The 25,561-nt window shown below is 40.7% G+C and overlaps 1 protein-coding gene across 8 annotated transcripts; it reads left to right on the forward strand.

The window, feature by feature from the left end:
• Positions 1-2,944: 2,944 nt before the first annotated feature.
• On the forward strand, positions 2,945-25,439 carry mapkapk5 (MAPK activated protein kinase 5). Of its 8 annotated transcripts, none has more exons than XM_071538496.1 (14): positions 2,945-3,920; positions 6,067-6,140; positions 10,466-10,541; positions 12,744-12,841; positions 13,003-13,111; positions 13,557-13,646; positions 14,214-14,309; positions 14,504-14,584; positions 14,815-15,002; positions 15,741-15,861; positions 16,943-17,073; positions 17,542-17,661; positions 18,223-18,347; positions 21,011-25,439. In XM_071538496.1, exons 1-14 carry the CDS (start codon positions 3,885-3,887, stop codon positions 21,103-21,105), a joined length of 1,440 nt encoding a protein of 479 aa, XP_071394597.1. In that variant the 5' UTR covers positions 2,945-3,884; the 3' UTR covers positions 21,106-25,439. The 8 variants fall into 8 exon arrangements, with proteins under 8 accessions (XP_071394597.1, XP_071394599.1, XP_071394600.1 ...); XM_071538495.1 differs by having other exon boundaries at positions 3,873-3,920; positions 17,542-17,657; positions 18,243-18,347; XM_071538498.1 differs by lacking the exon at positions 14,504-14,584.
• The last annotated feature ends 122 nt before the right edge of the window (positions 25,440-25,561 follow it).

Consider the following 25,561-nt stretch of genomic DNA (forward strand, 5'->3'; position numbering starts at 1 on the left):
TCCGTTGCTAACAGCGAAAAGACCAAAACAGTCTGAAAGGGGACAAAAAACAGCGGAGGGATATATGAAAGGCGTAACGGCATAGAACATCCAACCAAATATTGCTGGACTGTGTACTTTAATAACCATAAAGCTGACAAAAAATACGAATATGACAATATTGAATCCAGACTACCAGGAGAAATACATTGTCACTTCTCTTTCTAGGAAATATTAAACCTACAACATGGCACTATTTACAGGAAGTCCATGAAACCTCAGCGGCTGTATTGTGGCATCCACGTGAGCCGGCGAACACACTCACACACGTAGATACACGCACGATTGCACACTGCTTGTGTATGCATATTAGCGGCAACTAAACATTACAAATGACAAATTGACTGTTCACGACTAGCCTGATAAAGATGACATTTTAATGCCTTCTATTTGCTTGAGTTATCTCGATCTTACCTTTTCATGACAACTGGACTGACCGAGAGAATCTATGAACCAAGAAATCTAGCCTACAAGTAGACAGTGAATTGGTTGCACACAAACGCAGCAAAATATACAGGTAATCAGTGCTGGAAATGGACAGATTTTACACGGAGATCCCGATTACCATCATACAGAGACCAATAGCAATGTAATGCATACACCTGCTATATATATATATATTCTACTAGATTAGTCAACTGCTTTTATACTCAAATTCTAACAAAGTGGTAAATTTGAAAATAAATCATATGATTTCTGCTTGTAGAATATTATGTTTAAACGCCGGGCCTGTTTTCACAGAGAATCTCAAAGTAAGATATCTGATCTATTCTTATATCCACTCCATGGTCCAAGCCATGATCTTCCTTATTTTGTATCAAAAAGAACACGGTTCACAGACCTTCCCTACTTCATTAAGAAGCTTAATGAATATTGCTTTTTTTTTTTTTTTTTTTTTTTTTTTTTTTTTTTACATTTTATGCCACAACACTGTGAATTTTACAAGTAGAAAGATAGCATTAAGATCATCCTATATACCCTATATCACCCAAATAGTGAAAATTCACTATTTGTCTGAATATTTTTTGAGCAAGTGAATCTGCCTCACTGGCACATTTTGGGCTTTGCACTGAAGGCGTTGGACTAGATTCAACAGACTGATGCATCACTCCACTCACTGCTTCTTCACCTGTCCTTGACCTAGTATCTTTCTCTCCTTCTCCTTGCCTGGCTGCAGTGAATTATTCACACCTTAATTGAGCATTTCATTATGAATTCAACAAAATACTTATTTCCAGGTCTTAATTTTGAAAAAGAAAAGCCAAATCCTGGTGATAATGTCTATACAACACACAAGTGGGAGACAAGAAATTTTATGCAACGGTGAAAAAAGTGAATAATTGCCTATTATGTTGCCCAACATCCGCCAAGGCCAGTTTACTCCCAAGTAAATTCTGCTGCTGTGAAGAACTACATTCAAGGGGAAATGAGAGTGTCTTGAAAGTAGGTTTCATGTTTCTCCGCAAAGGAAACTTGGGTGCTATCCAAGGTGCTGATAAAACAACCTGTGGATTGCACTGACGGCTGGAGCGAATGGCATGACTGAATTATTTCACAGCATTATTTACTCGTTTATTGCGATTTAATCTCAAAAATAACAAAAGGAGCAGTCCAAATTAAAAAAAAAAATCCAGAAAAATTCAAGAGAAAAATGATTCACGCTGATTTCACCCTTTCCAATAAATGACTCCTCTAAATTGCATCATCATTTTTAAATATATAAACATGTTCAGAAAAGTCCCACTATAGTGGAAATGCCTCTCCGGTCCCTCCTCCTGATCCCTCAGTGTAAACAGCCTATAGACCGGATTCTCCCAACTCTTTGATCCTGACCAAGGCTCTGTTTATTTAAAGTGATGTGATTATGAAAAAGCTTGGTAAAGATAGTTATCCTTTAGTAGTCCATACATAATAAAAACCACGAAAAGAGGACTGCTTTCAGAAATTGTGTGATGATGGTGATGATGTTTCATTCAGCCATAGGAGCCTTACTATACTGCAGACATGTGTGCCTTGGTACAGACAGCACAGTGTAGGCTATATACAGTATACTCAATCCATGGGTCAGATTTCGTTATCAAATACAGCCATGTTGTAATTCGACGCAATCTATTGTATCACACTCCTTCAACAAGAACATGTATCGTGAACTTTAATGGTGCTTTATGAAATTTTTCCCGCGACTCTGTTAACTCGAAAGTTAATTTTGTTGGTTAACACATTGTGTAGTTTGTATTTTTCAAGCATGCACATATGATAGCTGGACACGTACGCACGTACACAGACAAATCGGGGGTTATGTGTATGTGAGAGTAGCCTACAACCTTATAGGAACATTGAGAAAAAAATGCGGGTCTACTGAAGTGAAACTGGGCCTAAATGCCCTAGGAACCAATTGTACTCTTATTTCTTTGTAAAACAGTACACCGTTATTGAGATGTAAAAAAGGAGGAATTGGGAATTATATCACAGTGTGAATTTATGTCCATTCACCAAATTCTTAGAGGGCAATCGTTGCTGAATTCTTCAAATACAATATGACTAGTTCTATGTTAGCTGTTTTGAGTGAACGTTTCATCTTTGTAGTCCATAAATGTGTTGTAATCACAAGTGCTAACACGCCGCATTGAAAAGTAGGACCTTAGAAGGCCCCATCAGAGTCTGGCTCTTTCGAACTGCTTTTATAGAAAATGAATGACAGTGCCGTGAAATTGGCAGTGGGCAAGAGATGCTTAATATCTCTTCAAGAATCTCTTTTTACACTAGGAAGAAGTGTGTACATGCGCGAAAATTTCCGGATTTACAAAACGTGTCAATGATTTCCATCAGGCGTTCTCTACAGACTACTATTGCGTAGGTACTGAGTCGGTTTGTGTATTCTTTGACAAGAAGGAGCCATGGAATTAGCAAGATAGCTAAGAGATAGAAGTCTCTCTTTGGTCACCTCCCATAACATTCTTCATCAACTCTTTCCATTATTGAGATACACCGTTGTTATTCATTAGGAGCACTAATGATTATTATATTGTCTTGCGAAAGAATGTTATTGTCTGAGGCTTTGCGTGCTGCTAGCTAACTAACTTGCCATCTGAGCTAGCTAGCACATTAGCAAACCTCTGCTCGACGACAGAATACGTCTCAACTCTTGGGAACACGGTGTGCCGATTTTTTAAATCAACTTAGCTACCACCGACGCCGCATTTCACACGGTATCTTTGGTCTACCTTATCTTTCACAATTGGCCTTTTTACACAATCATCTACTCTGGCCGTGGGATACAGTGGCAATAGTTTATTTGCCAGCAAACGAGCTAATAGCAAGTTAGCCCGGTATCTTGCTATCAACTAACGTAACGTTAGCAGACCACTGCACTCATTGCGCTGGCTAAAAATATACTATTCTTGTCCCATACTCGGTGCCCCACCAAAAGTGGTGGGCTAGTCCACATTGGATTTCGTCTCTACGGCTTTTCTGATCACCTTGCTTGGAGTTTGGCACTCTACATGGTCACTACGGTGAATTCAAGACGACTGGAAGAGCGAGTCGGAACCCGAGGCTGTGAGCCGAGCTGGACTGATCTATATCGTACCGGCTGGGTGGCTTCAAGTCGGCTTCCCCAAGTGAACACATTCGACCGTGGCTGCTTGGTGGCCGGATATCAGTTTGCGCTCATGGCCTTGTCCTGCCATCAGTAGCATAAGCCTTGGGGGAACTTCACTTCACTTAGCTCCAATCCAACGCTACAAGACAGAAACTTTGAAAGGTCAAGAGAAAGCGCATTGTTTTCATTGTCAACCGTCTGAGATCGGGGAGACAGGCTCATCTGTCAAGAGAGCAACACCACCATGTCGGAGGATAACAACGCAGACAAATTCATCAAGGTAACTTTAATGAAAAGAAATGTGACTCTATGCAAGTAGATCCTTCAATAGTTTGCATGAACCATGACCACTTTGTAGCCTTGTAGCTGCAATAGTTTGCATGCCATTGCAGAAATCATGTCTTCATCGTTGGGAATTAGGATTATAGCAGTTGATTGACTGCCAGCTGGAGGCTTATTTTGCTTGTGTTGTGTTTGTTTCATATTTTCAGGTACTATTACCTGGCTTGGTGTCCATAAAATACTTTTTCTCTGTGTGTGCTTTTAGTCCTACAGGATTATTCATTTTTAACATGCTTTGAATTCATGCACTGAATATGATTCTAATGAAGTAGTGGCTTAATGAGACCTGTAGTTTGTGGTTTCATTTCAGGAAGTATTATTATCAGTGTTACAGTGTCTAATCTGCAACTTTCTCAGGCATTCAGTTTCTTGTCTACCCATTGCCTATTCCATGATGATACTTTTTCTGACCAGCTATTAGACTATTACTGATTGGGAAATTTCCTATATTCACCACAGCGTGTGCCATATCTTAATAGCACCAGTGGCTTTGTGTGTGTGTGTTTTTTTTAGTATCACATCCCTTGACAGCCCAGTTCTAGGTGTGATATATCTCCTGTCAGAAGTTTGAACCAGTTTTGTTTTTTTAGCTTACGAATATTGGGGATGGGAGTTTATAGGATCAATAAGTTATCTTGAACTCATACTTGAGGGGAAAATCCACTAAATCAGAATTTACATGTATTAATTCCAGACTGTTTAATCAACATTTGTGTACATGAACAAGTTTCTCCCAGACAAAAGGGAATTAAAAGTGTAATCTGTGATGTTATCAAGCAACACTTTCTAAAGCTGCTTTGTTGACGATCATAAATTCTCAGGGTAATTTTGCAGGGACTATGGGTACATTTCCCATTTCATAGCTGAGCATGAGTACAAAATGAAGCTCATTTGGATGTAAAAGTTCACACATTTCGTGAGTGCCTTAATTCAGCCCTATATATGATACACTGTCAATAGAGCAGCTCCAGATTCAAAATTCTATAGATTCTAGCTTTGGGAGAAAGGTGTTCATGTTTACAAGTATTGTTAACTGTCCACGATTATTGGAATAATATGTGCATTCTGTGTCATGGAAAGTTCTCCCTTTTTAATAAACACCAGCTTGGGGCTTGCATCTGTCACTCTTCTCAGAGTTGGGTTAGGGTTAGGATAATTTGACATTCAGACCTTTGTGCCTTAGATCTCAGAGAGGCTCCAGCTCACTTGGTCACGGGTCCTAAGTCGGCACTTCTCTAAAGTCGGGTTCCACAGTCACTAACCGGCAACCTTTCCCTACACCCTGGCACGGGGTTTGTCCCTGGCCTGCTCCCCCTCAGTGTGTCACTGCCTGGGCATTCATGTCAGCAGTAAAATGTGATCCCAAGTGGCTCCGGCTCTGCTCTCACGGCTGGGTCAGAATGTGCTAAAGGCTGGGTGGATTGTGGCGGGAGGGGGGGAGTGAGAATTGGAACACACACACTTGGTGTCCACTGGTTCGTTGTGCAGTAAATACCACCCTCGCCCCATGTTGAGTAATCAGCATGCATTGCGATTATCACCAGCCTCTGTGTCTTTATACAGAGCAGATTAGACTGGCTGGGGCAGTGGCAGGGAGGACACATTAGGTTAGGTGGAGAGTAGATTCTAGGAATGCTTTAGCTTGGAGTACAGTGCCATGGGCCAAATGTCATAGGCCCGTTGTTTAAAAGTTATACACTATGGGGTGTTTTTATTAGATATTCAAATTTTTACAGTTGTTGTTTTTGAGGTGAGCAGGACCTCCACCTTAAGTATAATTGGTGTCCTTTTAGAGGTGCACCTAGGCCTATACCATGTTTTTCAGACCAAGAAGGAACACTTTAACACACATTTTAGGGCTGACACTTGACACCTGTGTTGGCACACCAGTAGATGCGTTGTGCTGGCCAGGATCAGTCATTCTCAGATAAGTAGGACAAGGCTGATTGAATCCATTTTGAATCTTAAGTATCTTCCAGGTTTGTAAAATAGTCCAGGCCTGCACAGCAGCAACATTGTATCTTTTTCATCAAAGTCTGATATTTCCTGTGTATTTTGTCTGGTTTGGTCTCCCTCCCCTACAGGAGACATCCATTCTAGAGGAGTACAACATCAACTGGACCCAGAAGCTGGGAGCCGGCATCAGTGGACCTGTTAGGTGAGCCTGACAGTGTGTGTGTGTGTGTGTGTGTGTGAGAGAGAGAGAGAGAGAGATCAGAAGAGCCTTTCCCCTCGTCTTGAGGTCAGGTCAGACTAGGCGATTTCCAACGGCGATTCTAAGTCCAATTTAAATCTGGGTTAGCCTGGGTTTGGGGGGGGGGGGGCACTCGGCTCTATGGACGGCACAGATTATCCTGTATTGTGAATGGGCTGAAGACTGCCAACTCTGGTGGTTTGGCCCGACGCAATTCTTTCAAACATGTTTGATATTGACGGGCCGAGTGTGGTTGGGCTCCTCTAGTGTGAAGCGTTACAAGACTCTCCAAAACTGAAATCTGAGAGTGACACTGGCAACAGCCAATGGTAATTTAGGGGGAAGAAAAAGAAAATGAACTGGAAGAGAAGTCACAACAACAACAACAACAATGCCCACTCACATAGATGATTTATATCAGCAAGATTCCCAACTCGCTCCCACAGTTGCTCCACGCTTGATAAATTGCTATAAAATTTCTTTGGAACAAATAACTCATATAAAATAGTATAAAATGGCATTGTGCCTGGATCAGCCCAAATATGTATACAATTACAAATTAAATGAAAGAGGTTTCATACAAAACTCCTCAGCAACATTTTTCTTGTAATGGTGTCACTTCAAACTACATTTGTAATGTTAATGTAAACTGTAGCTCCTGTACCATTGAGCAAGAAATGATAGAACCACAATTTTGTAATTGTATTTACAGTGAACTGTTCTGGATGAATGGGTAAATGTTTTTCACTGACAGAATTGGGAAGTGTGTGTTCCCTCGTCTTCATGTGCAACGCCCATCTTTGTCCCGTCTGAACAGCTTCCTGACCAGACAGAAAGCTTTTAGTCTGAACATTGGAACAGGCTTGTCGTTTGTCCAAGGCTTTATTCTAATCCCAATATTTCTTCCGATATCTGTTCCACTGATGCAACTCTACCTGAAATTTCAGTGGCATTCCTCCTTGATGGCTTACAGACTTGCAAGCACTGATTATCTTCATCATAGGTCACTGCAGCATGATCTAATTTATTTTTGCTGCGTCAGATGGATGTAGCCTCTTGTTGCCTGGACAGCATTGGATAGACAGACCTCAAGGAGTTGCACTTAGTTGCCCCCTCCTGCTGCTGGCTGGCCCTAGAGTAAGAAAGATAGATGGCTCGTCTATATGTCACCCTCTCACCTCAGCTTCATTTTCCCTTCTCCTCCTTCACACATTAACACTCAGTGAGATTGAAGAGCCACTAGATCGTGTTTAAAGGAATCTAGATGTGAAAAATCTAAATGCGTCTGACAATATCTGCTTGCATACCTGTGACACAGAAGATGTAGTGCATGCCTGCACCTTTGTTTCATGGTGGCTGCAGAGTTCATAAGATAGATGGTGGCAAATACACTTTTGACCACAGTACGTCACAATAACTGTTGGAGTTCAATATAACTTCAGATCAGTGGTAGTTAATTTGCTAAAGTGGCTGGTGAATGGACAAACCTAATAGCTGCTGGCAACATTGACCAGCATGTGCCTGGTGGTTGCTGCTTTTTTACTTCCCCTATGGTTTCAGTGTGTGTGTTGTGTTTACTGTGGCACCAGTTCACCATCACCGGCTCACTTGATCCTTGACGCATTAACACGCACTGAGAATATGAAGGGGCGAGATGCTTGTCACTGGACCGGGTCTTAACATACTGGACCAAACAATGTGTTCATTTTCCATTCACCACTTTGGACAGGAATGTGTTTTCATGTTTTTTTTCCCCCTTGATTTTTATTTATTTATTTTTGAAGACGGGTGGCTCAGTTGGCTAAGTTGCATACCATGTAACTGCGACGTCAAATCCAACCCAAGACCTTTTCTGCACGTCATCCCTCTCTCTCTCTCTCCCATCTTTCCTGTTGCCCTTCACTCTCGACTGTTAAAGTAAAACTATAATCTTAAAAGAACATTACTTTTTTGATTCTTTCTGTTCAATGAAAGCATTTTAGCCTGTCTGTGTTTTTAATAGTCTTCTTCTGCAAATTAATACATGTTGAAATCTTGAAAAATATTTGTCATATAGCAAGTACCACTTCTTTGTCATGATTTACATGTGCTATAGATTAAACATAAAGTATGCACACAGTAATCAACCGTCTCTTGAGAAGATGCACTGAGATGGAATAGTGCATGCTGGTGGAAGCAACAGGGATCAATGATAAAACCTAATCTCAGCAGTATTGTTATCTCTGCATTTCCTTTCTGCTTTCTTCTCTCTACGCTTCCCCACTCTAACACTTTGAGAGTAATATATCACACGCATTTCTGAAACACTGACTCTAAGCAGCAATGGCTTTTGATTCTTTTCCACATTTAGCCTATCGTGAAACTACATTAAGTCGTCTGGTAAATCTCCAGGAAGGACCGAAGCTGCTGTCACCTGGCTATGAATCCAGGATCGGCTTGTAGCTGTCAAACATTCCAACCTTTTGTTTTTAGTGAAGGAAAACGCAAAAGTCACCTGAGAGACGCCGTCAGTCTGCATTGGCTTAAATGTCAGTTAAAGTAAATAAGTTAATGTCACTCACTTGCAGTGTGTCTGTCATATTCAGATGCTTTCTTGGTGTCATTAATGACTGTCAATAATGTATCTGCTTATTGTCTCCTGATGGGAATGAATCCTGTTCCTGTCTTCAGATTATTTTAGTTGTGGCAAAATATTAGAGAGAGACAGTGGCCGCTCAAACAGCCTTCAAAGTCCTTTTGTGCTTGTGTGTACGTTCCTCTGTGTGCATGTGTGAACACCCTGCTGATTCTGACCGGATACAGGCTATAATACATCAAAGTCTGTCAATGATTGCTTCTCACCTCTTTGAAACCCACTGTGGGTCTAGTCAGTGGAGAGCAACCTGTGATTTCCCACTGTGTTTAGGCTAGTCCTCAAGAAACAGGAAGATTTGGAAATCAACTCACAAGTCTTTCATTTAGATGCGCTCATAATCTGTGTGATTCATGCTATGCTCCTTTTGGAAACCTCTTACTCACCCTCTCTCTCTCTCCCTCTCTCTCTGTCTCTTCTTCATTGCACTCTGATTCATGGAGTCTTTTGCCTAATGGGATTCTTTCTCATACTCTTATTTACCCTTGTTCACCTCTTTCTGAGTCATAACACATTTATGTCCTTTACTCAACCACCCCCCTCTCTGTGATTCATTAGGTAGGTATTGCTCTCGAGTAAGTGAACTTTGGTCGAAGCAGAATGTTCCTTGTGGTAATGCTTTAATAGTGTAATCTGAGTTTAAGGGCCAGAGGTTGCGGTCTAAAGTGAATGTTTGGGCCCCCACTTAGAGGAGGGGGAACGGACTTAATGGACTTGTCAGACAGTGAAATTATATGCTTGGCCTATATTTCTTCTGAGCGTTGTTACCTGCTCTAAAATTTAGTTTGAACAAAACCATTACCGTGAGAAACTCATTCAAATTTATTCAAACTCATGACATTATACACTCGGATGTCATTGTCTGGTATCAGTCTTGTTGGGAGGATTCACAGTGTGTGCTGCCTTGCAAAGCATTTTCCACAACAAACTGTAATGTTGACAAAATAAGCTGCCGAACAGCAGGAAGTAAGCCGATTTCTTGTTGCGATGTTCAAATCAACTCAAACATTGTAAAAGTGCATTTTACAAAGAAGTCTCACAACACATATTACACAGACTTTGAGAATGATGCATAAAGCAAACAAAGAGGAAAATCATAAAACCATAATCAAGCACACAAAATAGTTGGTTAAATGTTTAAATAGCAATACGGATCCCTTGAACAATGCACTCTTATGCACAGCTGGAGTGGTCACACATGGGTACCGGCCATGTTTCGTATTTGTTGAGACTTTCTGGCATTTTTTTTAAACATGTCATGTCAATGTTATCATGCAGACAAAGTCACTGGGACTCTGATTGCGCGTATCCAAAGTAGTTTTAATAAGGAGGGCAGAGGAGTTACAGAATTTATCTTTTCTCTGGTATCAACCTCATGCTCTTATCTGTAAAATTCATATTAATTTAATGGAAGACAGCCCTATGTCTTATACAAACACAATGCCTACCTGAACAGTAATGGATGTATAACATACTACTGGGTTAAGGCTACTGGACGAAAGATAGGGCAACTACTGGTAGCAGAAATTCACGAGAATATGAAAAACCCTGCCTGACAACAGAAATTCTCCACTTTATTCTCTGTATACAGTCTCATCTGAGACACTGAAAACGTTGCCATGTTGTTTGTTGAGCCTTGTTTTCTTCTTCTCCACAGAGTATGTGTGAAGAAGTCGTCTCAGGAACGCCTGGCCCTGAAGATCCTCATTGATCGGCCCAAGGCCAGAAACGAGGTTAGAGAAGCACTGTTGTGGTTGTGATTAATGCCTGTGGTATTGGCTGTTTGTTGTCTTTGGCTCCGTCTTCATCAAAGCCATATCTATGTACTTCTCTCTGTCTGCCTGTTACTTATTTTTGTTAATGTTTCTCAAGTCTATCAGTCTTTATCAATTCCTGTTTTTCTTTCCTTCTCAGTCTGTTTGTGCTTCGTCTGTCTGTCTGTGTGTATGGGGTGTTTTGTCTGTAACATTGTCTTCCTGCAGGTCACAGTGTGTCTACCAGCCTCTCCATGTCATTAGCAGCCCCTTGTTTTGATCAAGCAGCTTATACAGCAGTTAAGCAGTGAGACATGCAGTCAAAACAAGCAACACAGACCTGCTTCACCCAAGCACTTGATACTTAACTGAGAAAGCTGTTGCTGAAAGGAAAACGCACTCAGATTACTATCACCAAACAATATCCTTGAGCTGTTTTTGTCATCTCTTTGAACCCTGGTGTGGTTCAGATACGTGCTCCATTCAAAGTCAACAGTTTGCTGTTTCTGCACAATAATGATGTTCTGTTTACATGTTTGGCTTACAAAGGTTTAGTCAGCCTCCAGGCACTGAGTATCACTGTCTTGGCCTGTCTTGTAAGTTCATTTCTGTTTGGTTTGTCATTGCATCAAAGTGAAGACAGAGAAAGATAGATAATTGGAAGAGCCCTCTTTATTGTCAGTTGTTGTTATTTGGCACTAGTGGTAACAGCAGCAGTAATCGTGTCATAGTTCGCTTCCTCAATAATGCACTTAACTCCCAGTTTCCAGCAAGAGAGTTGCTCACACACCCACAGAAACAATTTCCCTTTACAGAAAAGGTTTCTGTAAATATGATGAAGGAAAAAGAGTAGTAAGCAAGACCTTCACCTCTACAGGAATCAATAAAGTGTAGCGCATCTTTAAAAAAAACACCCCAAATAAATCACACACACCTGGCTTGGGTAGTCTAAAGTATGCCAGGCATTTCAACCAGATCTGTTTTCCACATGCAGTGCCAAAGAACTGAATTCATTCCTGTAAATAAAAATGTGTTCTCAGTCAACTTGCCTGGTCGAAAAAATAGATAATGTCAGCACCTTTAAAGAAATACACCACATTTTGGTAAGCAAGCTCCTTGATCAGAGTAACATTTTTCCCACTAGAAGATCCGTGCCATTTTCACCCCTGTGTCTCCAGTAAAAGGTTTGGTGTGGTGTAGACGTTGGCTCTTTATCACACTGCTTGTCTTCTGAAACAAGTTAGCACCATCTCAGAAGTGAGGAAATAGACTCTCTTAAGCCACAGATGCATCAAACAGAAATCTAGCACAATGCTATTTGGTGATAAGTAATGCACTATATTTATTAAATACATTACAAGATGATATGGGAGAGTGCCATTTGATTAGATTAACACTTACCACACAAAAAATATTTTCCCGACAGTTTTCAGTAGAGTGGCCCAAATCTTCAATTTCAAGAAAAGTACTCATTTTGATGCTGATGTTGGAATTCATTTTACTTGAAGTTAAGGACGCCTAATTGTATTTTTTTGTCAGTGAAAAATGGCACTGGTTCACCTATTGTATTATACTCTTGGCACTGAGTAGACTGTTGTTACCTTGAGAGGGATATGTAGCGTTAAAGCTTCACTAGGCAACTTTGCACGTTGACGGCATTTGACCACGCTAGAGGTAACTGTTTGAAAACAGTTTGAACTTCGATACCCAGAAATCAAAACAAACTAAATGAAACAAAATGTGACATGAAGTCAATAAATTGCACACAGCATGCTCATGTTTACCAACCAGGCCTGTCTGTGATCACTTTCTATCAAAGAATAGCAAAGGGCCAAGAGAGGCAAAAGATCTGAGGTTGGTGAGTCCAGCTTTCTCTGGACGGAGCACTCGCTCGCGGCTGTTTAGGAGAGAGATTGTGTTTTGCACTAAAGTTTTGATTTGATCATCTCCTGATGGTGGAGTTGTGTTCATACCCGACACCAGAATTTCATTTGGGCAAATCCAGGGTGTCTCAGTTAGGAGGGGCGGGGTGCTCTAATGTCTTGAAGCCCCACTTTGTGATTTAGGCTGATTTTTACATAAAAATCTTGCCAAATGCTGCTATAATGTTTTTTGGTTTTCAGGGAATTGTATATATATGAATATATATATATATAGTACTCTCTATTCTCTACCATGCAGGTCCGTCTTCATATGATGTGTGCCACCCACCCAAACATAGTACAAATCCTGGAAGTTTATGCGAACAGTGTCCAGTTCCCCCATGAATCCAGCCCAAGGTGAGGAGCTCTCTGTGTGTGTGTGTGTGTGTGTGTGTGTGTGTGTGTGTGTGTACACATTTGTGCAAGATTCCATACTTTCCTTCTTTTGCTGTATTTCAATCATCCCCCTTTCAATTTCTGTTTCCTCTATCCATCCACCCTTCCTTCCTTCTTTCCAGAGCGAGGCTACTGATCGTCATGGAGATGATGGAGGGGGGTGAGCTGTTCCACAGAATCAGTCAGCACAGACACTTTACTGAAAAGATGGCCAGCCAGGTCACTAAGCAGGTACACACACACGCACGCACACACACACACACACACACACACACACACACACACACACACACACACACTAACATGCTAGGAGTCAGCACAGACTGTTTTTCTGTGAGTTTTCTAAACCAAAGTTTGTAAATATATAACTCTGGTCTGTCTGTCTTTGTCCACCCATGTTTTTCTTTCCTTGTCAAGTCTGTCATGCTTCGTCCGTCCGCATGTGTCTGTAACTGTAACTTTCTCTTCCTGTGGGTAGCAGCATTTCTAGCAGCCTCTCCATGTCATTATCAGCCTCCTGCTTGGATCAAGCAGCTTATGCAGCAGTTGAGCAGTGAGACATGCAGTCAAAACAAGCAGCACACGGCAGCTCAAACTGATGCTAAACAGAATAAGCTGTGTGATGGTTACACACACTCGCAGCACAGTGTCTCAGTCTGATGTCTCTCCCCTGTAGATCAGTCAAGCCTTGGAACACTGTCACTCCCTGAATATTGCACATCGAGACCTGAAGCCAGAGAACCTGCTCTTCAAGGATAACTCTCTGGTGAGCAGCTTGTTGTAAATGGAGAATAAATATATACATAAATTCACTATCTGATACTGCTATGCTATGCTATACACACCACACTATTAACACCACTACTAATGCCACTGCTTATAGTTTATTCAGCACACAACATAAATCTTACAATGGAATGGAAACGTTGCTGGCCCGCTGTGGCTACTAGTACTTTACTTTTCAGACACTGTAAGTTAAACGTTATCCTGGCTATAGTCAGAATTCGACCGAGATAGTGTCGAAATGTCTTCCAATTACCAGTGCTGTCCTGTTGCCCAAAATCCATCCTTGCTCCAGCAACACCTTCTATGATATCCCCGGAATTTAAGCATCTGCTCTTCAAGAAACTGTTGAGTGAAACTCAAGAAACACTCTTGGCTCCCTTGTGAGCCACATTGCTATTACTGGTCTCCTTTTTCTTTTGCTCCTGCTCAGTAAAGTCAGTGAGATGTAAGGAAATTGAGATGCTTTACAGGATATTGTCACTGATAATGTTTCTGTGCTTGCGCCAAATTCCACAGTCCTCACTCATTGAGTCTCTTTTTTCCACAGGATGCTCCTGTGAAGTTGTGTGACTTTGGCTTTGCCAAGATTGACCAAGGAGACTTGATGACCCCTCAGTTCACTCCTTACTACGTAGCACCTCAGGTACAAAGCAAACATACAGCATACTTGGGTAAACGTGCACACACTGGTTTCTTAACAGATCAGGAACGGGATATGTGCTACGCTAATAAAACCCAAATGTTTGTGCCATGATGCCGTACTTTTCAGTAGATGCAGCCATTGCTCTGATTAATCACTGCTCTTATCCCGTTTATTTCCCATTTTTTTATTTCCAGGTACTTGAGGCTCAAAGAAGACACCAGAAGGAAAAATCTGGAATCATACCTACCTCACCCACTCCCTATACCTATAACAAGGTGAGACTCATGTCTATTGAACCAAATATTCTGGCCTTTTGGGACCTTCTCTCCACTAGGTACAACACCGCTGATGTTTCTCTTATTGTCTCTGTTTGATCTGATGCTGTTTACAGGTCTGTGTCAGGCTTCTTACAATCATCACCACTGAATATGTATGTAAAGCAAACAAAACCTCATTTTTTAAAAAAAAATCTCTCTTCCCTTCCCCCTTCCCTCTCCTCCTGCAGAGCTGTGACTTGTGGTCTCTTGGTGTGATCATCTATGTAATGCTGTGCGGCTATCCTCCATTCTATTCCAAGCACCACAGCCGCACCATCCCCAAGGACATGAGGAAGAAGATTATGACAGGCAGCTTTGACTTTCCCGAAGACGAGTGGAGCCAGATCTCTGAGATGGCCAAGGACATTGTACGCAAGTATGTCTCTCCCTTTTTCCCTCTCTGGAAACTGCATCACATAGTATGTCACACTCCGTAAACTCAGTTGTTAAACAGTCAGATCGATGAAGACCTGTAAAGCCAGATCTCAGAGATGGCCAAGGACACTGAACTCAAGTATGTCTCTCCCTCTTTCCCACTCTGAATCACATAGTATGGTGGCATACTCTGTAAACTCGCTTGTTAAACAGTCAGATTAATGAAGACATGTAAAGCCGGAGCTCTGAGACGGCCAAGGACATCATTTGCAAATAGGTTCCTCCCTTTCACCCCAGTAGACCTGGGTGGGATTCATTAGCTGAAGCGGACTTGTAAGATTGATTGTAGTCGTCGTTTGTGGTTCCCTGTAGTGTCACGGACTAAGACACACACACATTACATACTTGTGAAATTGTGAGATTTGAGTTTGGCTCTCGGTGCTTGTCCTACTCCATTCGATGCTGTCTCTCCTGTTTTTTGACTTGCAGTCAGACTTGAGCAAAATGTACATCCACATTTTTTTAATATCATGCGTAGGTCTTATAATCTTTTATTCCTGTCCTTTATTGTCCCCGGCTGTCCTCCCTGCCTCCGCTCCATCCATTCTTTCTCCTCACGCTCCTCATACCGCCCACTCATTCTCCCTTACTTCCTCACTTTCTCCCTCCCAAACCCCCATTCATCCTCTCCCTCCGTTACACTCGCTCATTCATCCTCTCCCTCCCCTCCCTCCCCCAGGCTGCTGAAGGTGAAGCCAGAGGAGAGGCTGACTATTGAGGGAGTCTTGGCTCACCCTTGGCTCAACTGCACCGAGGCCCTGGACAACGTGCTGCCCTCCGCTCAGATGATGATGGACAAGGTGGGTGTGATGTTAAAGCTGCTACATCTATTTTTTTTTTATATCAATATATCGTTGTCAAATTAATTGTTATATCTTGTTATAATTACCATCAACGAATGAGAACATGCTTCGATTGGCAGCCTCCATTTCACGCCAATGGTATGGTTAAATTATTGCTAGTATTTCTTTAAACTTAGACCACAATTCCCACGTAAACCCTGTTACATCCTGACACAAAGAGGATGTTGCCACTTGCTCTGTTTGCACTTGAAGAACAGTGTCCCTCTTCTTGTTTTGTGCTGGAAAGCAATCTTCCTTATTGCTGTAAAGTAATCCAGCAGAAATCCGACCCGGTGACACACAGTGTAAAGTGCGGTGTAGCGGCTGGTAGACGCTGCCAATCTTCTCGGTGATGGTCTTGTTTGTTTAAGGCAATTACACTAATGTATCAAAATGGTAATAATTTATTGATTTTAAGACGCTACATGTAGCACCTTTTAAGATCGTGACGCATCGGTCACTAGGGACTTCATTAGTTGAGATGGTCCAGGGAACGTCCCAGTGACTGAAAAAGTCCCTATTTTTAACCTTGGATTAAAAGTCACACCTGACTGGTTGTAAGGATTCAGTCTCATCTCACTCATTCTAATCTCACTGGCTTGATATCTCTCTCTGTCTCTGTATCTGTCTCTCTCTCTCTCTCTCTCTCTCCCCCTCTCTCCCCCCCTCTCTCTCTCTCTCTCTCTCTAGCTCTCGCTCTCTCTGTCTCTTTCTCTCTCTCTGTCTCATTCTCTATCTCTCTCCTTCTCTTACACATGAACAATCAACCACATCTCTCCAACCTATTATGCTTTTCATCACTGTTAGCTGCTCTTTACTGACCCCATTCATGAATAGACGGTTTTCCTGAATGAACTGACCAGCAGAGGCCGCTGTTGGAAAGGAAAGTTAGTTAGGAAAGTTACTATCACTTATAGCCCATGTTTAGTTCCTCTTCCTCCTTCTCATTCTGCCTTTTCCCTCCTCATTTCCTGTTTTACACTCCCCCACCCGCTCCCCGTCTCTCTCCCTCCTCCATCCTCCCCCTCCTCCCTCCCAGGCGGTAGTAGCAGGTATCCAGCAGGCCCATGCAGAGCAGTTGGCTAACATGAGGATCCAGGATCTGAACGTCAGCCTGAAGCCTCTAAACTCTGTCAACAACCCAATCCTCAGGAAGCGGAAACTACTAGGGTATGATAATTAATTGACCAACCAAATAAAGACATAGTGTTGGTCGGATTATTTCATTTGTCTGTAGTTTGTCAGTGTGACTGGATAACTGCCCGTCTGGCTCAATGACACTGCTCGTTTATCCCATCTTGTTATATGAGAAAGTGATAGAACCTTAATGCAGTTTGTTTGTGTATTTGCAGCTGTAGTCTTTGAAGCCATGGTTCTAGTTAAATTTCACTGACAAGGCAGCTCAACGAGGGTGCAGTGAGAATGTTTTGTCTGATGTTTCTGTCTCCCCTCCCTTAGCAATGTATCCCTCAGTGATACATCCAATCTAAAACCTCATTTTTTTCAGTTACTATTCTGATAAAGGGCTCTTGCCCCCTGTGTAGCCTGTAGCCTTAGGCATTATGTATTTCCGTGGTCCTTGTCTTTGAAAAATGATCAAAGTTTGATTTAAAACGTGTGTGTGTGTGTGTGTTCCAGCCCCAAGCCCAGTGATGGTTTCTTCATCCATGACCCGGAGAACGGAGGGGAAGACTCCAACGTAGCGCTGGAGAAACTACGAGACGTCATCGCACAGTGTATACTACCACAAGCTGGTCAGTAAACACACGTGTACGCAAGCATACAGACACAATGAAATCAATACTGAATCCATCACTGATGTTTGTTAAATTTTAACTGAGTAGACTAAAAATAGATTGAAGAATAGATGAAGAAAGGATTGCTCAAGCACTAACAGACTGCGCACATTCACACACTGTGTACCGTTTTGCATATTTTGACATGAGAATACACTGGTACGATTTGCTGTAATAAAATGCATAATAGAAACTGTAACTACCGTTCTCTTCAAGTGACTTTGGCTTGACACATTGCCTAGTAATGTGGAATGTGTCTTCAGTAGGCAATTATTTCCATTGGACAAAGAAGCGCTTTGTATGTCAGCGACCAAAACAAAAACACAATAATGAAACTGCCATGGTGTGCCAGAGTGTCAAATATATATCCCAGAATTGTACTCTTTGACACAGTTTAAGTAATATAAACGTAAAAAAAATGTTAGCATCCTGCATTTCTCCTAATTAAGCCATTATATGAAGCATATATGAAAAGACAAACTACAAGAGTCAAATATCCTTGGAGAGAAAATGTCTTCTGAAGTAATGTTGTTGTTTGTCCAGGAGAGAATGAGGATGAGAAGCTGAACGAGGTGATGCATGAAGCCTGGAGGTTTAATCGGGACTGTAAACTACTGAGAGACGGCCTGCAGGGGCTCAGCTGGGACGGTCAGTACCTGTGTTTCATCTTGTCCATGCCTAGCAGAAGCCTTTATAGCTCTATTTTTTCTGTCTAATTGCAACATGCAACAAAGGTCATTATGTCACCCATGTGCGTCACACATTGAGCCATTTGTTGTAAATGATGGTAATTATCAAATTCTTCAGTTTTCCTGTGTTTCTTTGTGAAAGTCAGAGAAAACATGATTTCTGTCATTGTGGCAGACTAAGGGCATGGACACGCTATTTCGCCTTTGTCAAAATTTACCAGCACCATTCTTACATGAAGGACATTGGAGAGTGGCTGCAAGGCGCACAGAAAACGGCCTCTTTAGAAAGGCGCTATGCCTGATGTCTTTTTAGGCAGAGCAGAGTGCTTTTTAATGGAAGTGTATTGCATTTGTCTTGAAAAAAAATGTCACCAGGCTTTCTCTTGAGATCTTTTATTATGAGATCTTTTCTCGCTATTATGTGATCTATCTCTTCTCGTTATTCTGTGATGTTTCGTCATTATTATGAGAAAAGGATCACAAGGCTGACGTTGGTTTCTGAGTCACAGCTTCTTATTCATGGGTTATGGAAAAACCTAACTCCGGTTCCTCAGATAGCCTTGTAAAACATGTCAGTACACACATTTTTCACTTCAGCTATGTAGAATAACATAACATTTAACATCATTCAGTTAAATTATGTTTTATATCAATAAATATGACCTAGGTAGTCACCATAATCTTATCATTGTTTAGAATTCTATAATTATTTGGTCCACTGATAAAACAACTGATTTTTAACACAGGACATCTGTCAATTTTTTGTGGCCCAAAATGCTTTAACCTTGGGTATGATGTCACAAATTGGCAATTGACAGTACAGCAATATGGCCTAACTTTGACAAAGTGTTGATGAACAGAGAAGCCATGTTTCAGCTGTCCAGAACAGCATGAACTCACTCACATTTAACCCTTCAAAAGCCTCTGTCAGTTTGCTCACAGCACCATTTTTGGCATCTGATTTGAGATAGGGAAACTTAATCAGGTCAGGCTGGAAAACCAATGCCATCCAGCAGTGCTTGAGTCTCTCTTTTATAGGACATCTGTCATATTGGCCCAAAAGGATTTAGCCCTTCATATGATGCCACAAACTTGCAACCAAGGGCACAACAGTCTGATATTATTTCAGCATGACATACTGCCTTCAGAATGATAGTATTGGAAATCTATCACATATTGGAACACTATTTCTAGGTCAAACTCCCTTTGGGCCAGGCTACAAAAAAAATTTTCCAAAATAATTTAACCCATATATTTTTTGGCTGAAAACATTGATACGATTATGGTGACTACCTATGTCAATGTTACTGATATATTGGTTAAAATATGTTAATCTGCATAGTAGAAAATGTGTGTTTTGACATGTTTTAGGGGGTGAGAAACAGACTTACATGTCTCCTTAAAATTTCCTTTAATTCACAAATAAGAGGCTGCAAATCAGAACCCAGTTTCAGCCTTGTAATCACATAATAACAATAAAATATCTCATTATTACAAGAGAACCTGGCAAAATATATTTTCAAGATGAATGCAATATGTTTGTGAACAACTAGACTTTTAAGGTGAATGTACGACATGGACCGTTTTTTTTTGTAAAGCCACCCAATCACAACAAAGAAGTGGTGCTTCATGGTACATTGGCAGCCTTCAGATTAGCCAGAATGAAAAAGGAGAAAGTACCAGTAGGAAAGTTGGGAGTAGTTGTTGATCTGATCATGAAGAGTCATTATGGAGTGTGTTGGTTGTGTCGTAGTTTCTGGTGTGTGTTACAAAGTTGGACATGAGTACTGTTTACTGATAGTGGCAGCTACTGCAACTGGTTGTTATGGAAACAGTGTGCCGCATGACCTGCTTCTTCAAATTATGAGCACAGAATACAGTTGAGGCAGTTGCTTTTTCCAATAAAATTAAAAGCAGATTATTTTTTAACAAATGTCAGTTACAAAGTTAACAATACAACTTTGAGAATATCTCTAGCAGTGATGGGCGTCTGCAGTTTTTGCTGCATTTCTCAAAGGGAGGCATGCACATTTGTTGCATATTAACACGTGACGTTGTCTGCCACATATTGGGCAACAGCTGAAATAATCACTTAGAAGTTAAAATGTAAACAAGGACAAACGAGGACAAGAAGAGACTCATCTCACCTCAAGTGATTTCACTAGCTGCAATTACCATACCAAATAACCGATTATTCACCGTCTCCTTTGCATTCATTTAGCTGTGATGGCTCCTCTTGAAAATTACCCGGCACATCATCTGACCTTATTGCTCAGCCTGCCCCAAAAAATATCAATTACAATTGCAATTACAGCACAGTTGTCCATATCATGAAATAAATAAACAAGCAAGAGCAAATCTGGAAGTGACCTTGGAATGGGCCAAGGAGCGAACCTGGATCTCGGAACCAATATTTCCTCCATAAAAAAAAATATACATGAAACGGTGTTGATTAATGAATATTAGTTTTGAATAGTCTCCATGTTTAAAAACCAATTGATAATGGAACAAGTGAAAAAGACAGGTGGCTATTATTGGGATGAATTGTTGAATTGTTTGCTTGTTCATTCAGTTGTTGTTTTTTACCTGGTTTTTAAACTCTCTTCCTCTTTTTTGTTTCAGGAAGAGCCTTTTCTGACAAAGTCGACCGTTTGAAGTTGGCTGAGATCGTGAAACAGGCCATCGAAGAGAAGACGAATCTCCAAGAATCTCATTAGCAAACGCTGTCTTTCTATCTCCTTTTATATTGTTTATTATGACCCTTTTTAAGCCGATATCTGTAAAGAGGCTTTTTTATGTAAATTGATGCGCAATTTTTTTTTTTTTTTCATGAATTCACTTGCAAGACCTTGTACAGCTGTAGATATATTTCAAAGAGGACTCATTGGTACTATAATTTTTTTTTAATGAACAATTGCAAAGATCATGGAAAAAAAAACTATATTTTTCGTTTTTGCAAAAAAAAAGAAAAAAAGAGGTGAAAAATCACTGAAAGAAAGAAATTATTTTCTGGGAGGGAATTTTTACTAGCTGCTTGTCCAAGATGTCACATGTGTTATCCCACGTATTTCGTTTTATTCTTATTTTATTTTTTTCTTTTAACCATACTAAGAATTCTATTTATTTAACAAAGAATTCCATTATTTTATACCTATCTTGTAGCCTGGCAATGTGCTCTAAAGTTGAGAGAAAATGTCTACATTGTGACTTTGTTCTTCCACACACACTCTGTCATTTTGTTAAGACAATCCAAATGCAGCCCCAAGTTCATCCTTTTGACACAAACCCCTTTCTTTGGTCCAGTAACAAAAGGCACTGGAGTAGATCTAAGAAGACTAGATAAGTATAAACACTGTGGTAGTTTTTCTTTCTGGCTCATTTACAGTACTGTGCAAAAGTCTTAGGCACCCAAGAGTTTTTATATAAATTGTGTCTTAGATGTTTATTCATTTTTTTTCTGCATTAGTGTGTCAGTAGACTGCTCTTTATAGTACATTTTTTGATATTTAGAAACTTTTCATTTAATTATTTTTGAAAGCATCTTCGCTTTACTTTTTCTTTTACATGTGCCTAAGACTTTTGCACAGTGCTGTAGATGTCCGTATTGTTTAGGCTTATCTTTCGCACACTCTTAGTTCTACCCATAAGCCTAAAGGGACCTGTATATTCTAGAGTCTATATCAAAAATGGCAGCGTTTGGCTTATCTTACAATGAGGTTGTTCAAGTGTCTGGCAAGTAAAATGAAGTGAATTATTTCAAATATTTGAAAGTGTTTTCATATATATTTTTGCCCATTTCTGATGTGATGCTGGAAGGTCTTAACTTAGTCTTCTTTTAAGGCGTTGATGATCTGTAAAGTGGCTGCAGTTCTGGCCGTCTGGGTTTGCTGCTTTGAAGTAATATTGTAGTATGTGCTGGAATTCAGACCTGGGTCACTTATTAATTGAAATCCTTTCATTTACTTGGAGTGCTTGCTTTTGTTTGCCTGGCACGCAAAATGAAAACGCAGAAGGACAGAGAGGTTTTCAGCTGGGGGGAAAATCAGAAGTCAAGTGCACTTTTGTACCTGACTCACAGCAGACATGTCTGATCTTTAGGTGATTGGTCCTCCTGTACACAACATCAGTTTTGTGTTTGTTTTAGGTGGCAGTCTGCTTGTATCGTAGGACACAAGCAGGTTGGCGGACACACTGAATACTGACCATAGCCAAATATTCTTCTCTTGACAACTTCAATATTTTAATGAGCCAAGAGACACACAAAATGACTGTGTCACCCTGATTAATTTGCTGAGCAGATATCAGCGGGGTACAAAAGTGTACCAGACTGTAGCATTTTACCCACTTTGCACTTTTGGCGCAATTCAGCTGACTCTTCAATGCCAGAAAAGATCAGTCAACCCTAGGAAAGTAACACAATCCATAAACAATAGTAATTTAACATCAGGTCTGCTGGAATTGCAGCAACATAAAACTTGCTGTGCTACCGAATGTGCAATAGTGCAATAATTTATTCACATGTGTTGTTCATAGTGCATGCATGTACATGTGTGATGATATGTATCTATGCGTCAGTATTATTGTCTAACATAGACCTTCCCTGCTCCACTCCCGGCTTCATTTCAATGGATCCAGTCAAAGAAAGGCCTGAATATCAGGAAATGCTCCTTCCCCTTCTCTCAGCCTCAAAGTAGTAACTAATATAATGTCATTGGTTAGCTAAAGCAAACTGGCCACTGTAGTTGTGCTCTAGCGCTCTAGTCATATCAGATTAGTTATGTCTTCAAAGAGGGGTTGAAAGAAGGGATTAATATTCAGGTGTTTGAATGGGGCCACGTTGAGTCCATAGTACAGAGAACGCTCAGATGGCCGAGAGGGGGCATGTTCTCTACTTGATTATTTCTTATTTATGTATTTTATGTTTATTTTAAGAATCCTTCTCAGAAGGTTGTTTTGAATATTCCCCTATCTGAAATGACCCTTTTAACGAAGTCTTAGCTTTATACACGAGGAGAAACAACCTTAAACTTTTATTTCTGTAAACATCTTTTCATGTGGAGATTAATGCATTAACCCATGTGCTTTTTGACCTTCATGAAAAAGTATGATTGAAATTAGCCAAGGTTGGTGCAATATCTGTAAACTGATTTTTTTTTTTTTTTGGTCCTCCTCCCCAATTAACTGGCATCAGGAACAAAGTGCAAGCCTTCCTTTGTGTGTCTGTATTTATTCAGGGTATGGTTAAAAAAAACAAACAAAGGACACTTAGTACTAAAGTTTTCATCAGTGTTGGTGAATTTGGTCCGCTTTTAGAGGGCAAGGCCAATGCTAATCAATACCAACATAATTCCACAGCTGGTTTTTGAGAAGACCTTAGTCTGTAGCTGACTTTGTCATGCTGAAGAAGCCACTGGGTGACCACATGTGCCTTGTTGATGGAGGGTGTCGTCATCCTCTGCTGCTCCCATCAGTAGAAATGAATTACAGGATGAAGGGGATCAGGGATGGGACGATATGCTTATCTCCGGATACGATTCGATACACTATATGGGGTTCACGATTCAATACAACCATGATACGATGTCATAAAAGTATGACTGTGCAGAATTATGTTATTTCTGAGTCATTAATCTTTCTAGCGATGGCATTGACTTGCTAGAATGTAAACAACAATTTACAAATGTCATTCCAGGGTTAGTGTAGTGCAGCTAATATAATTTGGATGGAGAGCTTGTGAAATTGTGATGGGCAAGCCGTCTCATTTGTGATTACTACAGCAGAATAAAATGTAGCTGATATCGCGATTCATTTCTCTGCCCCATGATACGTATTGTCACATTTTTGTATTACGATCTATTTAATTTTGATATATCGTCCCATCCCTGGTGATTAATATTTGCTCTGTTGCTGATGATTCGATTGATCCCATGCCAGGAAATGCACACTACTACACAATTGGCAGAACCGCTCACTGAGGTGGAACTTCATGCTGGTGTTTGTTTTATTTTGACCATGCCCTGTATGGATATGTGTTAGTATATGTAGCCACTTTATGTATGTATGTATGGGTATCAGTGTGTATGGTTCTGTATGCTGAAGAAAACATTTTATATGTCTTATCCATTTCTGGAGGCCTATCAACGAATCAGAGCTGCTTCCTTTATCCCCTTCCCCGCCCACAGACAACATTGAATTCATATCCTCAGCTACCTAGGAGGCGTTGGAATATTTTTGAAGGGCAGTGTATTTATTAGCAATTATGTACTGTAAATCCAAGGCATATATATCAATCTTGGTATTAACACTCTCCATTGAAAACCCCAAGGGAACCGTATGCTCTTGCTATAAGGATACCATTTAGCTGCTGTCCGCTCATTTCAGTGTTCATAAAATCCCACGGGGCGGATGATTTTGAAAGTGCTACCTCCCTTCCCTGCATCCTCTGTTTAGCTTCCTCTTCTCATTTCCTCATTCCCCTCTGCTGAGTAGAAGGAGACAAGATTTCTGGATTTATCAAAGTGCTCACAATAAGGATGCTGATCAAGGTTAAATGGCCATGTCCTGTTTTAATACCAGCTTCTTAATAATCGTCCGAAGGGCAGAAGTGGTACATAGTCAGCAATCCAACTTTCGATAAATACCAGGTGCTGACGCATCTCAGCCCACTACTGTATCTGCACTAATAAAATAGGGAGAGATGGGTTTCATTTGGAGTTTCAGTAAATGCTTATTTTTGACCTGGCAACAAACAAGGGACGGAAATGTGAAGGAAATGTTTGACTGATTTCACCTGAAGTAACCATCCCTGTTTATGTTGACTGGTGAGAGAGAGAGAGTCTAGCAAAGGAAACCATTTCAAAGTATGGATCCTTTTCTCCACTGTTCAAATCTTTGTTGTTTTTTTCTGGTCTGGCATTATGTAGCATGTACCTGAATCCGTCATGAAAGACTCGCTGTATTTCCGTCTACGTATCTTTCTCTTTTTGCCCTTTCTGCCTTCTTTGGAATGTCATCAACATGCTGACTTTGTAATAAAGGAATTCTTTGACTTTTCAACATGAAAAATTGAGGTTAATTATTGCTTAATATGGTGCTCATCGTTTCTCTTTTCCCCTTTAGTGTAGCTTTTGGTTAAGACTGGACTGGTGTGCACTCCTGACCAACAAGGTCCCC

This window comes from Centroberyx affinis, unplaced genomic scaffold (assembly GCF_046629955.1).
Source record: "Centroberyx affinis isolate AG114_WGS23_722 - 3 ecotype Tasmania unplaced genomic scaffold, CSIRO-AGI_Caff_v1 ptg003282l_1, whole genome shotgun sequence".
NCBI classification, from domain to species: Eukaryota; Metazoa; Chordata; class Actinopteri; order Beryciformes; family Berycidae; genus Centroberyx; species Centroberyx affinis.